This window comes from Chaetodon auriga, chromosome 18, assembly GCF_051107435.1.
Source record: "Chaetodon auriga isolate fChaAug3 chromosome 18, fChaAug3.hap1, whole genome shotgun sequence".
Lineage (NCBI taxonomy): Eukaryota > Metazoa > Chordata > Actinopteri > Chaetodontiformes > Chaetodontidae > Chaetodon > Chaetodon auriga.
Window position 1 is genome coordinate 23,008,487 of NC_135091.1, and position 13,799 is coordinate 23,022,285.

A 13,799-nucleotide genomic window follows, 5' to 3' on the forward strand; every position below is an offset into this window, starting at 1 on the left:
ATTAGGTGTGGTAAGTAAAGATCATTTGCATTTAATATGGAACTCTACCACATTAATTGAATAAAAAATGAAGAGGAAGATGAAGAAGACCGCATAACCAGAAATCACTAATTCAATGTGTGATTAAGTTGTTTAATAAACTATAGTATCCACACTAAAAGACACAATTTCATGATTGTGTGCTGTCTGTCTTTCCTCCTAAGCTCAGAGTCTCTCTCCTGCATCTTGCTGCTCTCCGCTTGGACTTTTTCAGCTCTACTGCATTGAAAACATTAATAAATATTGTAACTGTGCAAAACTGCATCAAAATGTTTAAGAATTATGGTAGATGGTTACCTGTAAAATGAATAAATTAAGTCTTAACAGACCAGGCTAAAGTCAGAGCTTGTAAGAGCAGTGAGACAGACCAGGGTTTATGGGAGTTTATGAGAGCTAGCCAACTCAAACCCTGACCAAGAGGAGGCCATTAAAAGCTGCTCCAAAGTTCACCCTGACTCTGAGTGCTCATACATGTTGACCACTGTGGCCAGTCTAGATGAGAAATGATTCATTTGTTCGTTCTCTTGTTTTTGCTTTGCTTTCTTTCACTGAGCTAACATGCTGCTAACCACTAACTGTAAGAGACCATTGTTGCCAGCTTCCCAAGACAGTAACGCACCACGGTCAACAGGGGGCAGCACTTAAAAGCAGCAATATTGATTCCACGTGAGACAGATGGCAGTTTAAATCAGATGTAAGGAGAGATATCGCTTTCAATCTGATACTTTTCGTTTTTTCTTTCTTTCTTTTACTAGTTAGCTAAGGTGGCACGGTGGCACGGTGGCAACACTGTCGCCTCACAGCAAGAGGCGGGCACCGGGGGTGTGTCCTCCACCATGCCTTTGGTGCCTGCTGCTCGAGGAGGGCCTTTCTGTGTGGAGTTTGCATGTTCTCCCCGTGTTCACCTGGGGTATCCTCCATTAAAAATATACCCCCACTAAAAACATGCAAGAAGATCACCACCTGACCAATGGTGACGCCGAAGATGGGTCCCTGGGCGCCGGTCTGGCTGCCCACCGCTCCTGGTCTGCCGCGGAGGAGGGACGACCAGGATGGGTTAAAGGCGGAAGTCAAATTTCACCTCGTGTGCAGTGTCCAGCATGTGCATGTGTGTGACAAATAAAGGGGAATGTGATGAAGGATTTTTGGGCGCCTTCACAGATGACCTGGCTTTCGATGCTGATCATCCAACGGCCCAATGTGACTCCATCACCAGCAACTGATGCAGACAACAATTATGGAAAACAAATATGGGTATAAGGGCCCTATGTGAGGATAAGAAGTTCACAGAAAAAGCCACCTCTTATATATATATTGTTTTATTTTTCAAACAGTAATATTTTGTGCAACCTGATGTTTGTGTGGCATTAGTTGGAAGCTATTTTTTTTTGTTGTTTAACTGGTGTTCTAGGTCAATACACACACATTGAACTGTAGTGCTAAAAGGAAAGCTGGACAGAAATGTGTTCAACGTATTCATTGCAAAGTCTCTGTATTTTGCTGGATAACAAACTAAAGACAGAACATAAAAAGTTACACTGAGTCTTCATTCAAGTGTGCAACACCTATCCACACATTTTCTACTGTATTTATATCAAGTATCATAAGTAATGCTCTTTGCAATTAATTCGATGGCGATGAGTGTGAGAGCCAAAGGCCGAAAACTGAGAAAAAGTTCTTGTGCATTCAGGGAAACCACACTTGAAAGATGCATTGGGCAGACAACTATGAGTCCGCATGTGCCTGACGTGCAAATGTATTCCTGCAAGTCTTACCACATATGTTGCAAGTTATCATGTTTCCACTACAGGCCTTCACAACAAAATGATCTCAACTACACACAATCTTTAAAATACACTCTCAAGAAAAAAAGTCAACTCGTTAACTGTTAGCTATATTACAGTAGTGCACATTAGAAGCTATTATTTAGCTTTTTGCCTCAACCTGCATAACAAGCATCTCCCTAAACTGTTTTGTTTAAAAGAGTACCACAACAAATGGTAAAATAGAACCTTGTAGCCAGCAAATCAAATTTAAGTAACGTGTTTCAAAGAAAAGCTAAACTTTTGTCCACACAGCTTTGCTAAATTAGCTAGTGAAAAATGTAACGTTATGCTAGTTTGCAGCCCATAATTTTTACTCGACGTTTTCGGCAAATAAAAAAAAAAAAAAAAAAAAAAGCTGTCAATAAAATGTTACTCCAACACAAAATCACATAATAGCGTTATTCTGACTTTTGCAAGATTTATTTACCTTCTCAAGTAACCCACGGTGGCAGGATGGATGATGGTGCGCTGCGCAGTTGACGAGAGAATGGGGGAAACCAGCAGGCGGTGCCTCCTCAAGCGCTCCATCCAGTTCGGTGCTTTCAGTTTAAGAGCCCGGATGAAAATTTTAATCTTCGTCTTCTTGTTATTGTTTCCTCGATCTCAAATTAAAACACAGATGCTTATGACTAGTTTTTAATTGTATTTAATTTTTAATTTTGCTCAGATGAATAGGATTGAACGGACCCAAGACCAAGTCTTTAAAGTTAACTGAAAAAGAAAATAAATACTATATAAGATTATGTAAGATTAGCGTAAGATTATGGTAGCTTGCTGTAAAAAATAAATAAATAAATAAATAAATAAATACTGCTTTGTACCGTAAGATTTTACAGAAGCTTGCTGTTAATATTTTGTTCCTCAAAGACGTTTGAATTTACAGTATTCAACTGTATTAATGGAGACGGCACACTACTGTTCAAAATACCCTGTATTTTTACAGCAATTTGTTACAGTGAGGGCATGGCTGGGCAGCAGGAGAGTCTCTCAACTTCCACTGCACAGATTGACACAGTGAGATGGATGTTCAGTAAACACCAGAGGTTCATTCTGTGGAATTCATGTGCAGCTGTATAATTTAATGCCCTACTTATGTATTTCCAGTTACCAGTAAAAGAGATTTATAAAATTCACCTGCTGAAAAAAATCCAAAAAACCAACAAAGGAATGCAATACTTGGACCGCCACATTAGGAGGGCAGATCTAGAAATTGAAATACTGGAGCACAAATTAGAGGTGGGTGCATGGTCACAGGTGAATTATGTTAATTATGTTAACTATTAGAACATAAACTAAACTAGCTCTTGGATTTGTAGGAAATAAAGAAGACCAAATGAAGTGTGTATTGTGTCTTTATTTGACTGCTGTGGTGGTGGTGGTGGTGATGATGGTGACTCAGTCTCTGAAGTGACTATGGCATATGGTGTCTCTGACTGACTGCTCTGCCGTCCTGCATAGCTGGCAGGTGGATGGGGTCATCATGAGGGTCTTCAATTTGTAGGGCAGGGTGTTGCTCTCTAATAGTGGCAATATTATACATTAACACATGCCACAATAATATCACAGGCCCTCTCAGGGGTCACCCTGAGGTGACGTAGGCACTGGAAACGGGCTTTCAGCAGGCCTATGGTCATCTCCACTCGGGCTCTCGTCCTGCAGTGAGCCCGGTTGAAGCTCTGTTGGGGGCCTGGTTCAGGGTCAGGGTAAGGGGTCAGCAGCCTAGGTTGGCATGGGTAACCTCTGTCACTCAGCAGAAGGCCATCAAACTCTCCTGTAGTGGACACATCAGAGTATATTAAAGGAGGGAGACAAGTGAATTATATTGTGCACATCTTTAGGCTGCTTACCACGTTGCAGTCTGTTGCTCAGGTTAGACTCGCGATGAATCCTTGAGTCATGAACAGACCCAGGCCACTTGGCCTCCACATTGGAAATTAGGTATGCAGCATCACATATGATCTTGACAGTGCAGAGAATGACAGATGTTGAACTATGAATACCGTATGTGGCTGACAGAGGGTGGAGACAGAGAAAAACTGGAGGTTCATTGAGAAGAACCTGGTCCCAACCAGGTTAGGTTCACAGAGTCTGTTACTATGGTAACTGACCGACAGCTTAAGTTACCTCTCTCTGTGAAACAGGCTAGAGTTACCCCTCTTTCTCTGGTTTGAGTTACCTCCCTTTGTGAAACGGAAAATTCAGAGTTTCCTTCATTTCAGGCTTAACAAACTCAGAGTTTTCACTAAACCTGCTTTGTGAAATGGGCCCTTTGTGTGTGGCTTTATAAATTTTTGTACAGTATCACAAAGTTCACACATCCCAGAATCAGCACATCACAACCTGAAATGTCACAAGACCTCTTCACACTATAATAAGGAATATTGGCCCATAAAACATAAAAAAGGAACTTGAATTTCTACTTATTTTATTCACAACAGCAATTGTAGTTGTCATTTGTTTGTTTTGTTGTTTATTATATTTTCCAATGCTTATTCTTAAACATGATATGCTTCATGGCAGTTCCAGTTCCTGCACAGGGTCATCTGGCATGCCTTGCACCTATCATTTATATAAGCTGCTCTTAATTTCTCTCTCACAATGATGTCCTTTAAGGGTACACAGCAAATTTTGCAGTGTTAAATCAACACTTAAAGAGTTGAATTTAACACTGTGTCCGAGTCTATTTGGTCCTTATCAGAATTGGTGTTAAATTAACTCTTTCCATAGTGTTAAAATTTCAGAGTAAAATTAACTCAAAATTGAGCAAAAAATTAACACTGCCTAACACTGTATAGTGTTAATAAAACTTAACACTACAGGTTAAACAACTCTGGAGAGAGTAAATATGACTCCCAGCTTTGTTGATCATTTACTCTACTGTGGTAATCAATCAACTCTGACTCAAACACTCTTTAACACTGCATTGAGTTATAGAAGATTAACACTGGATGCTCAAATAACTCTGATAAGTGTTAATTTTACACACTACTGTGCAAATTATTTACTCTGCTGCCGTGAAAAACCAACTCAGAAAGAGTCAAATCCTAACAGTCTTTAACACTGCACAGATAAATATGTAGTGTTATTTTTACACTTCTGCAGTGTCAAGTTGTATCTATCCAGAATAGCTCGATATTGTCTTTTAAAATGTACCATTGAATAAAAACAAGTTACCACAAAAATGCATTTAATAACTTCAGTTTTTATTGTACAAAAGTACTTTTCAAGATGCATTTAATGTTTGTATTTTCAACTTGTAGTTGTACAAAAGCACTTAATAAAGAGAATAGTTGTGCAATGCATGTGCCTGCCGTGCCAAGCAACCCAATGCAACAACTTGTTCTCATGCACCACTTTAAAACCTTTGGAAAAACATAAGCCACAATGTAACAGTAACAGTAAGGTTGTGGTGTACTTGCCATGCCAAGCACCCAAATACAACAACCCATACAAATGGGTCACACTACAGGGCTCCAAGTGTAAACATAACATTTATGAGGTAGATGGTTGCAGGTGTGCTTGCCGTGCCAAGCAACTCTCATCTCAAACAACATCTCAAATCTGCATAAAAACATCATATAAAAAACAAACGCCACCACTTTAAAACACTGACCCTAGGTCTGCATAAAATGGCAATATGGAACAACATATAAAGAGGTATCTGTTGTACCATACTTCATTTGAACATCAAATGGTTTGAAGTAAAACAGATCATTTATGTCTAACACCTTAACAACCCTGTCTGGATGCAGCTTAACCTTAAAGGCATGGTAATGGTGATCAAAACTCATGGTTTCCATCAATTTTCCACAGAGCAAAACACAGTCATCTTTTACAGCAATTGTCTCAATCTTACAAAATACAGGCATCTCACTTGCTACCTCAGTACAGATAATGAAGTCACGACGGTACTCTGTACCATGATATTTTATCCACTTGGCAGAAAACACACTGGTAGACAATACAGTTCCAAATTTTGCAGCAATCACTGCACCCTGATTTAACTCATAAAGTGTCACCATCTTTCCTGGACCTAAAATTAATCTTTCCTTGCTGAAAGACTCATGATACATTGCCATATAACTTTGGTGCTTTTTGGCTAAAGTCGTTGTAATGTTTTTAAAGCTTTTTAATTGTTGCTTGAAGAAATTATGTTTGGCTTCATAACGCATGCACCATTTGTGCAAAATCGGACCAATGTGCCTTATACTACGGGGATAATGTATCATGAAGTGATGCTTTGGCAAAAGATTTATTTCAGGAAATAATTGCTTGAACAGCCGATGATGATCAATGATTAAATGTTTGAGGTATATGGTCATGCCTTCTGACAGGACTGGTGAAAATACAATGTTAACAATATGCAGAAGCAAAAGTAGGAGATGCCAGTGTTTATCATCCGTCTCGATCAAATCACCAAATAGCAAAGGCATATTGCGCAACAAGCACCAGGACTGTATGGCATTTAACCCCAAATCATTACTTCCATCTAGCACCTTATCTGTTGGCAGGGGCGGACGGTTTCTCTGCTGATTGAAACCATAGTCATAAGCATGTATTCTACCAGCCACTTGTTCAGCACTTAGGAAGTTTCTTTGAATGTACTTCAGAATGAGTTTCACCTCAAACTGACCAACCCCCTCTAAAATATCATGCATTATATCTACAGAGAAGTTGTTAGCTGTGTTGAAATACTGAAGTGAATTCAACAGACAAGCGCGTTTCACACCATACACATGAGGCAGCCGAGGATCTGTTTGTACAGTTTGACAGTGTTGTGCATGTGTATCAACAGTTCTTAAAACAACTTCAGGATCATCTTCACAGAAGACAGTTTGAAAACAGTGTTTTTCTAGGACACAGAAACGACAGCAATATCGAGCCCCGAATGACTCCACAAAACCAAACAGACCATGCAAACCAAGATTGTCCCCAGTGACCTGAACTACAGTACCATGAATGGCATGTTGAAAATTTGAAATTTGAAGTCCCTCTGTCTCAAGTACTTTCAGATCATTAATAAGTGGCTCAAGTATCAAATTAAAGCCATATCGCTTGATGTCCTGTGCATGGAATAGAGCACACAAATGAATATTAATCAACGATGAATTAAAGATTGGGGGGAAGTTCCTGAGAGTAAAATATATAGCACCTAATTTATGTAAACCCTTTTTAGGTCCCAAGACATTTGCAGTTTCAAAATCATCATAGAACAGCTGAATCTGCAAGGCATCTTTTTCTACAGAAAATAGGGGATTTTCTTTAAAATAGGTGGCATCTCTCAAGTCTGCATACACACCTTCATTGGGAATATACCTGGGTTTAAACATGTCTGCACATTCTGGTTTTTGTAAAATACTCTTCAGTGTGTCCAAAATGGGAACATATGCAAACATATCAGTTACAATGACTTGGTCATATGTCCCAGTAGTTTTATTTCTTCTGCTGTCGAATCTTGTGCCAAGCACTTTTTGAACAGGCTCAACCAGTCCCCATTTCTCTCTTAAGTGTTTGTTTAGTTTTGTTTCTGAATTTAAAGATGTGAATGGATTTTGCAACGTTTGGAAGGACTGTTCTATTTTGTTCCTATTTTCTGTATCCTGTGGAGACAAGCACTGTAAAGCTAAATCCTTAGCCTGACTGTGAATCTCAAAAATCACTTCTTCCATGGAAGAGACAAACCTCTTAACATTAGACTGACTTAATCCAGCTGCTTTGAGTTGTGCGACAGCAGTAGCACACATATCTAAAGTGCTATTGGACGGTGCAGATGTTGTAGCTGTCTCCTCTACATTTGCTGTCACCAGCTCTCCTGCATCACCAACGTCTGCTGTGCTGGAATTGACATCATTGTTAACTTGTTGGTCGATATTGTCAGCGTGTTTGGTGTTTAAATGTTTTCTAAACCCAGAAAAAGTTCCAAGGATACGGCCACATCCAGACTGAGCACATTTAAGGCGAAGATTTTTTCCATCCAAGTAACCATGAACTACTCGTAAATGCCTAACAAGTGTATTTGCGCAAGTTAAGTCAGTCTGACAAACAAAGCACTTCATGTCAAACAGATCCGTTCAAGTACTAATGAAGCAACCTAGCCCGAACTTCTGCAACACGGGGACTCTCCTTCACTTTGCCAACATCAATGTTGTACACAGTGGTCTGGATGAACGTGAACATGTTGTGTAGCATGGGGTTGTATGATGTGGCAAAGACATAGTGTGCTTTAAACAATTCATCAAAGGCACCAAGAGAAGAGGATGACTTGCAAGTGATGGCATTCTTGTCAAGGATGATGAAGAACTGGTGGAGTGCTTTCTTCTTAGGTCCAACAGCCAGGAGATAGGGTTGTGTGCTGGTAGTGATGGCATCAAGATGCTCTTGGATGTTGGTTCCTGCCTGAAAAGACAAAACACAAATACATTGTAAGGCATTTACAATTATATGGATGTAATATTTCACAAAAAAAACAAGACTCCATTAGTGAAAAATCTCAATAATAACCTTCTTGAAGACCACAAGATGTTTCTCTGCTTGAGAAGCAGACACCTTTCCTGGTCTCTTGCGACCCTGGGCAGAGGGTGGAATCAGGTGTAAGAGCAGAAAAATAGATGAGAGGTCAGTGTCCCAACCTGTAACAACACAAATTTAATGGTAAGTGGATCAGCATCAGCAAAATTCAGTGAATTCTTAAAACTATTCTTAGCACTAACATGGGTTACAGTGAAGCACACATGACAAGTCCAGCCAATGGAATATGGAAGAAGTCATACTTACCGATGTCGATATCCTCTTCAGAGCCATCCTCTGGAGGATCAGCTGCCAGGAGGAGATCTTCAAGCTCACTGGTGGATGGAAGCTTTCTGCATTGTTGGATGATCTTTTTCTTGAATGTGGTAGTCCATTTCTCCAGAAACTTGCCTGAGATATCCTCCCCAAACATCAGAACAAAATCCTGTTCCACCTAGGGTGAGGACAATCGGTGAGAATTTCCAGATTTCACAGCCAAATGAATTGTGTTAATTGTCTGACTGTCACTACAATACACACATACTTTTTGTTTTCTTTTACAAAACTATGAAACTGTCAAAACACTGTCAAAATAATTTAAAATGATTACCAAGCCTTTGACATCTTTGAACCGTGGAAAGACAGACAGTACGTTGCTTGACTGCTGGGGGTCATGGATCATGTTGCGGCGGAAGTCAAATGTCAGCTTCGTCTTCTTCTTGATTGTGTCCTCATCAGCTGAATGTTTCATCAGTGCGATGGCTTCCTTACACTCATCTTCACTCAGGACAGTCTCTGGAACGAACTGGGGCTCTCGTCTGCCAGCTGGTCCTCCAAGCCCATCTTCATGAGATGCTCCTTCGGATGATGCTATGCAATATGGGAAAATACCATATTTTGACAACCATATAAACTTACAGGCAAAGAAAAAAAAAAAAGCTTCAGATCTTCATCCAGTATTATTATAGCATTACCTCCAGATGATGATCGTCTGTCTCTGGCACTGGATCTCTGTATAGTTTTGATCCTCCAGGCCAAGTACCCAGTGCCACTCTCGCCATCATAATAATGCTCCTTGGAGGTGAAAAGATAACAAAAATAGACACTCCATTAATGAGATTTTTTTTTAAGTTAAGGTGCTTCAATGTTATTTTGGACATAACAAACCGAAAGTGAGATTTTGAATATGAATTCATCACTCCTCCCTCTCTGCTCCCCACATCCTTCCTGTAGCCCCATCCTCTAAAACATTTTGAGCCAGAACCACTTTCCAAAACGGGCAGAGTGATTTCAAAAGCGCACATATGGTGTAGCTACTCCCTTACCGGCTATGTGTTTGCCTCAAAAACAACTCCGTCTCATACCGTTACATTATTATTTCATTGTGTGGTGAACATGCAGGTCACATCTTAGCAACAAGAGCGTTTTGGGGTTGTTGGATTGTGTATTTCATGAGTTTTCATGGCAGGAGGGTACCATTCACCTCCATTGTGTTCAGTGAGCAGCTCACACCTCTGCCCCACAAATATCAAAACAACAGGTACTGATAATTAAAGGTAGTGTAAATACTCATATAACTTAGGGATTATCGTGATAGGCCCTTTAACATTTTCACAGCCATTATCTTGTATGACTTACATAACTGTTCCTGGAGAATGGATCACTGAGGTAGGGGAATAAGCTCACAATTCCTTGGGCATACATTTCTTTCACCTGTCTGGGCGGTGATGTACTGCAAGATAACAAAAAAAGTAAAGATTTCTCAGTTGTATGCACTAGATTTAACAAAGATTTGAATTTACCTAAAAGCTGCATTTAGCTGACTGGAAACTGATTACAAATTACCCATTCTTCTCCGTCATGTCAGCTGCCAGTATGTTCACCATTTTCCTTCTGGTCTCATCTGTCAGGGACTTGCTTCGATTACATTCATTTATTATGCGTTCCCCACCAGGTCTCTTGGTAAGAATGGATTCTACCAACTTCAAACGAAGAGCAAAACAATTGAGCTTGTGAATAATACATCCCAGTAATACATTAGTTAATACTGGTGAAAACATTAAGTTCTCTTCCTAAATAGGGACTTTAAAAGATTCTTAAAAACAAATGGTTATTAACACTATTTTCTTTTTTATGGCTTTGGCGCCTTAAAAAATAATTCCTGTTCTGTTCTGGTGCTCGTGTATTAATCGTGTGTTATTTCCTGTGTTAATTCTTACGTGCTTAGCTTCTGTGTCCAACCTCAGCCGTTTACTAGGAGGACTCTCTGAAAGGATGACTGTATCTTGAGAATCAGACGAATCAAGGGATGGTGGTCCAGACTGCTCAGGAGATGGTACCGTGGAGACAGATTCTGACAATGATAGGAGATGCAGATGGAAGGAGAAACATTAACCACAAGTAGCATGTCCATTAAATAATGTAATAGAATTTACAAATGTAACTGAAACAAACCAGTGTCACATTTGATGGTTAGCACTCCATGTGATGGATCCTTAACTACATCCTCAAATACGTCATCATCCAACTCAGTCCCCGAACTGTCAACAACCTTCACACCTTCTGTCACAGCTGGCACACCAAACTTTGCAAATGCTACAAGAAAAGACAAATGCTTGTGTAAACCAGACTTATGACTTCATGTTGGTCTAATACTCACAAATATCCAATGAATCTGGAAAATTACTTTTGAACAAAAATCAATAAATTAATGAGTGAAATAAAACTACTCATAGTATTACTACTTTTTAAGCAAATCATGCATTCAAAGTTACTCAGTGTGGTTGGAGAAGGTAACATCTGTATTCAAAAATTACTATTACAGTTACTATTAGCACCTTAAAATGAGCTGTATGCAAGACTGTGGCCAAAAAGGTTACTGCAGCCAAATTCAAAATAATTCAGCATGTTGTTTTAGTAGCGTCAGAAATTTATAATCTAGAATACTAGTAACTGGCAACCTCCTGAAACACTATAGACTGTATGATAGGGAGACAGTGGTGGGTGGAACAACAGGCCAAAACACAAATTCAAAACAAAAACAGGATTTGCTGGCTGTACATACAGTAATGAAATGCAAATATTCTGGCTGTGGTGTTGTTGTCAGTGAGTGTCTGTATGTTATATTAATGTAATTCCTTAGTCTATGCTGACATATTAGGATGATTACACCACTATTTGCCATAACTTTCTTACATACAGCTCCTTTAAAGCTTCCAGTGCAAAGCTTGAGTCCCATGTCAATTTCTTACCTGCAGTCAGAAACTCTTTCAGATTCGGCTCTGTTATTCTCACAAATTTTAGAACATCACCAAGCCTGGCCTTAATCAACATGGTTCCTGCAACACATAATTCTCATTGTCACTCATTGTCACAATGTAACATGCTTATTATGATTAAAAAACAGAAATATAACAGCAGGTGCACTGTGTTCAACAAAGCAGCCCTGCAGCAAGACCAACTTTTATGAATAATGTTCATTTTGAAAACAAGATAGAGTCTTGTTTGTTTCAGACCACCAAACAGCAGACAAATGATCAATTATTTGCAGAAACGACTAGCAGGGATCAGTTTTACTTATGTTTAATCACGTCAGCTTATTAACTAATCAAATCGCATCACAAATGCTTGGTCTGGGTTACCTGTGTCCACCGCAACCACCACTCAAACAGACGACGTGCCTCAGCGCATCTCAGAAATGTGTGGGGTTTTTTTAGCACGTGTCTTCACCTTAACATGAACGCAACTGAGAAAAACAAAGTTAGAGACCAACAGCTGCTGTGACTGACGGTACATCATGTCACTGCTACAGTTAGCAGCATTTCACGCTGACAACTTCCTCTTTCTCCTTCAAAATAAAACACACGAGTCTGCGCTGTTACAGTTACCGGAGGCTAGACGAATCACTCAAAAAACACAAATATGATCCCACTTTAAGGTCTGCTGAAACAACGTTAAGAGTGCCTAAACCGATGTACATCACAGAGCAGACCAGGCTGCAGGGGGCACATGCAGTCAATTTCTCAAACATGTGCAAACTGCTTCCCAAAACCAAATAAAGCCTTATGTTACATCACATCATTTACTGTAGAATATAGTGACAAAAGTTAATATGTTAATGCTTTGGCCGCTAAGTAATTTCAATCACCATGGAACTTATATCAAGGTTAAACTTGTTATTTACACAAACGTTAGCTTAGCTCGTTTAGCCAACTCTTCACACCAACACAGGCACATTGTGAAATAGCTAATATGCTAGCTAATTATCTGTGGATTTGTTTGGTCACTAGCTAGTTTGAAAAAAGGCGCGCATGCACATACTCGTTACAGTTGATTTGAACCGAACAGCCATTCAGCCAATTGAGGTTATTTCTTCTCAACCCAGGCAATTTTACCCGAATTTAAGCCTTGTTTGACAAAACAAAACTATCCATCAATGTTATATTGTGAAGTTAATTACCTTCTGTGGACAGGGTCAAGTTGGACAAGCGCGCATTTTAAGCTAGGCATTCACTCCTCAAGTCGTTCACATTTTGAATTTGGTATTAAGATACCAACACAACCTGCTGCAAAAACGGTCGACAACACAGTATTCTTCTGAAATGCAATTTCTGTTCAAAGGCCAACATAAAATGCCGTTAATATATAATAAGAAGAAACTTACCGCAGTTGTGCCTCACTGAGAAGTAATGAGGGCCACAAAAATCTCTGCTGGTTTGAGCCGGTTTGAACCGGTTTGAACGTGGGAGGGGCTTCCCAGAGTCAAATCAATTCCGCATCTTTTAACTATGGAAATTTTCACCAACACTAGGGGGCATTCTACTCAATCTGTTGTTGTAATAGCTCTGAAAGAGTCAATGAACTTTGACACTACATATTTAACACTGCAAAATTTACTGTGTATAGTCAACCAGAAACAAAAATACAAAAAAGAGCAATGCATAACAAAAATAAAATAGCTAAATAAGAATTAGCATCACTTTTATGATAAATGAATGTACTTCTAGTGGCTGTCAAAGCTCCAACAGTCAAAGCCAACAAAGCTCCATCGGGCTTTCAGTGCAAACACGCATTTTTCAGTTAACACACAGCTAGCAAGCAAAGCTCCTGTCTGTAACATTAAAACACACAGACAAATGGCTTGTAGAAGCCTGCATACTCACAATTCTGGATTTGTGTATCATTACTAAATAAAGGTAATGACACCACTACTTACAGGTTTCCCAAACCCAGCATGCAACTGAATAAACTTAAATTTAGCTAGCTCATGGCAATGTTAATAAAGAGCTGTTAAATGTACTTCACGTTCTCCAGGTTTCATGCTGACTTCACTGAAATGAGTGACTGTTCTACTATACTGTCCTAATTGAATTTAACATGGTGTAATTTTGGTAATAAGCATTAACACCACAATGAGCTTCAGCTCGT

At 39.4% G+C, this 13,799-nt stretch overlaps 1 protein-coding gene across 1 annotated transcript; it reads right to left on the bottom strand.

Annotated features, from left to right (window-relative positions):
* Positions 1–7,596: 7,596 nt before the first annotated feature.
* On the bottom strand, positions 7,597–11,705 carry LOC143336737 (uncharacterized). The gene is made up of 10 exons (XM_076757023.1): positions 11,624–11,705; positions 10,827–10,967; positions 10,592–10,725; positions 10,218–10,354; positions 10,011–10,104; positions 9,347–9,446; positions 8,983–9,242; positions 8,640–8,826; positions 8,367–8,494; positions 7,597–8,261 (listed from the first exon to the last, which is right to left on the bottom strand). Exons 1-10 carry the CDS (start codon positions 11,703–11,705, stop codon positions 7,944–7,946), a joined length of 1,581 nt encoding a protein of 526 aa, XP_076613138.1. The 3' UTR covers positions 7,597–7,943.
* Between the last annotated feature and the right edge of the window lie 2,094 nt (positions 11,706–13,799).

Excerpts from the sequence above, each read along its gene's own strand:
- LOC143336737 (XM_076757023.1), bottom strand. The coding sequence starts at position 11,705 with ATGTTGATTAAGGCCAGGCTTGGTGATGTTCTAAAATTTGTGAGAATA. Across the intron at positions 8,827-8,982 it reads TCAAAGATGTCAAAGGCTTG|GTGGAACAGGATTTTGTTCT; the intron begins GTAATCATTTTA and ends TCCTCACCCTAG. Across the intron at positions 8,262-8,366 it reads ATCTTGTGGTCTTCAAGAAG|GCAGGAACCAACATCCAAGA; the intron begins GTTATTATTGAG and ends TTGTCTTTTCAG.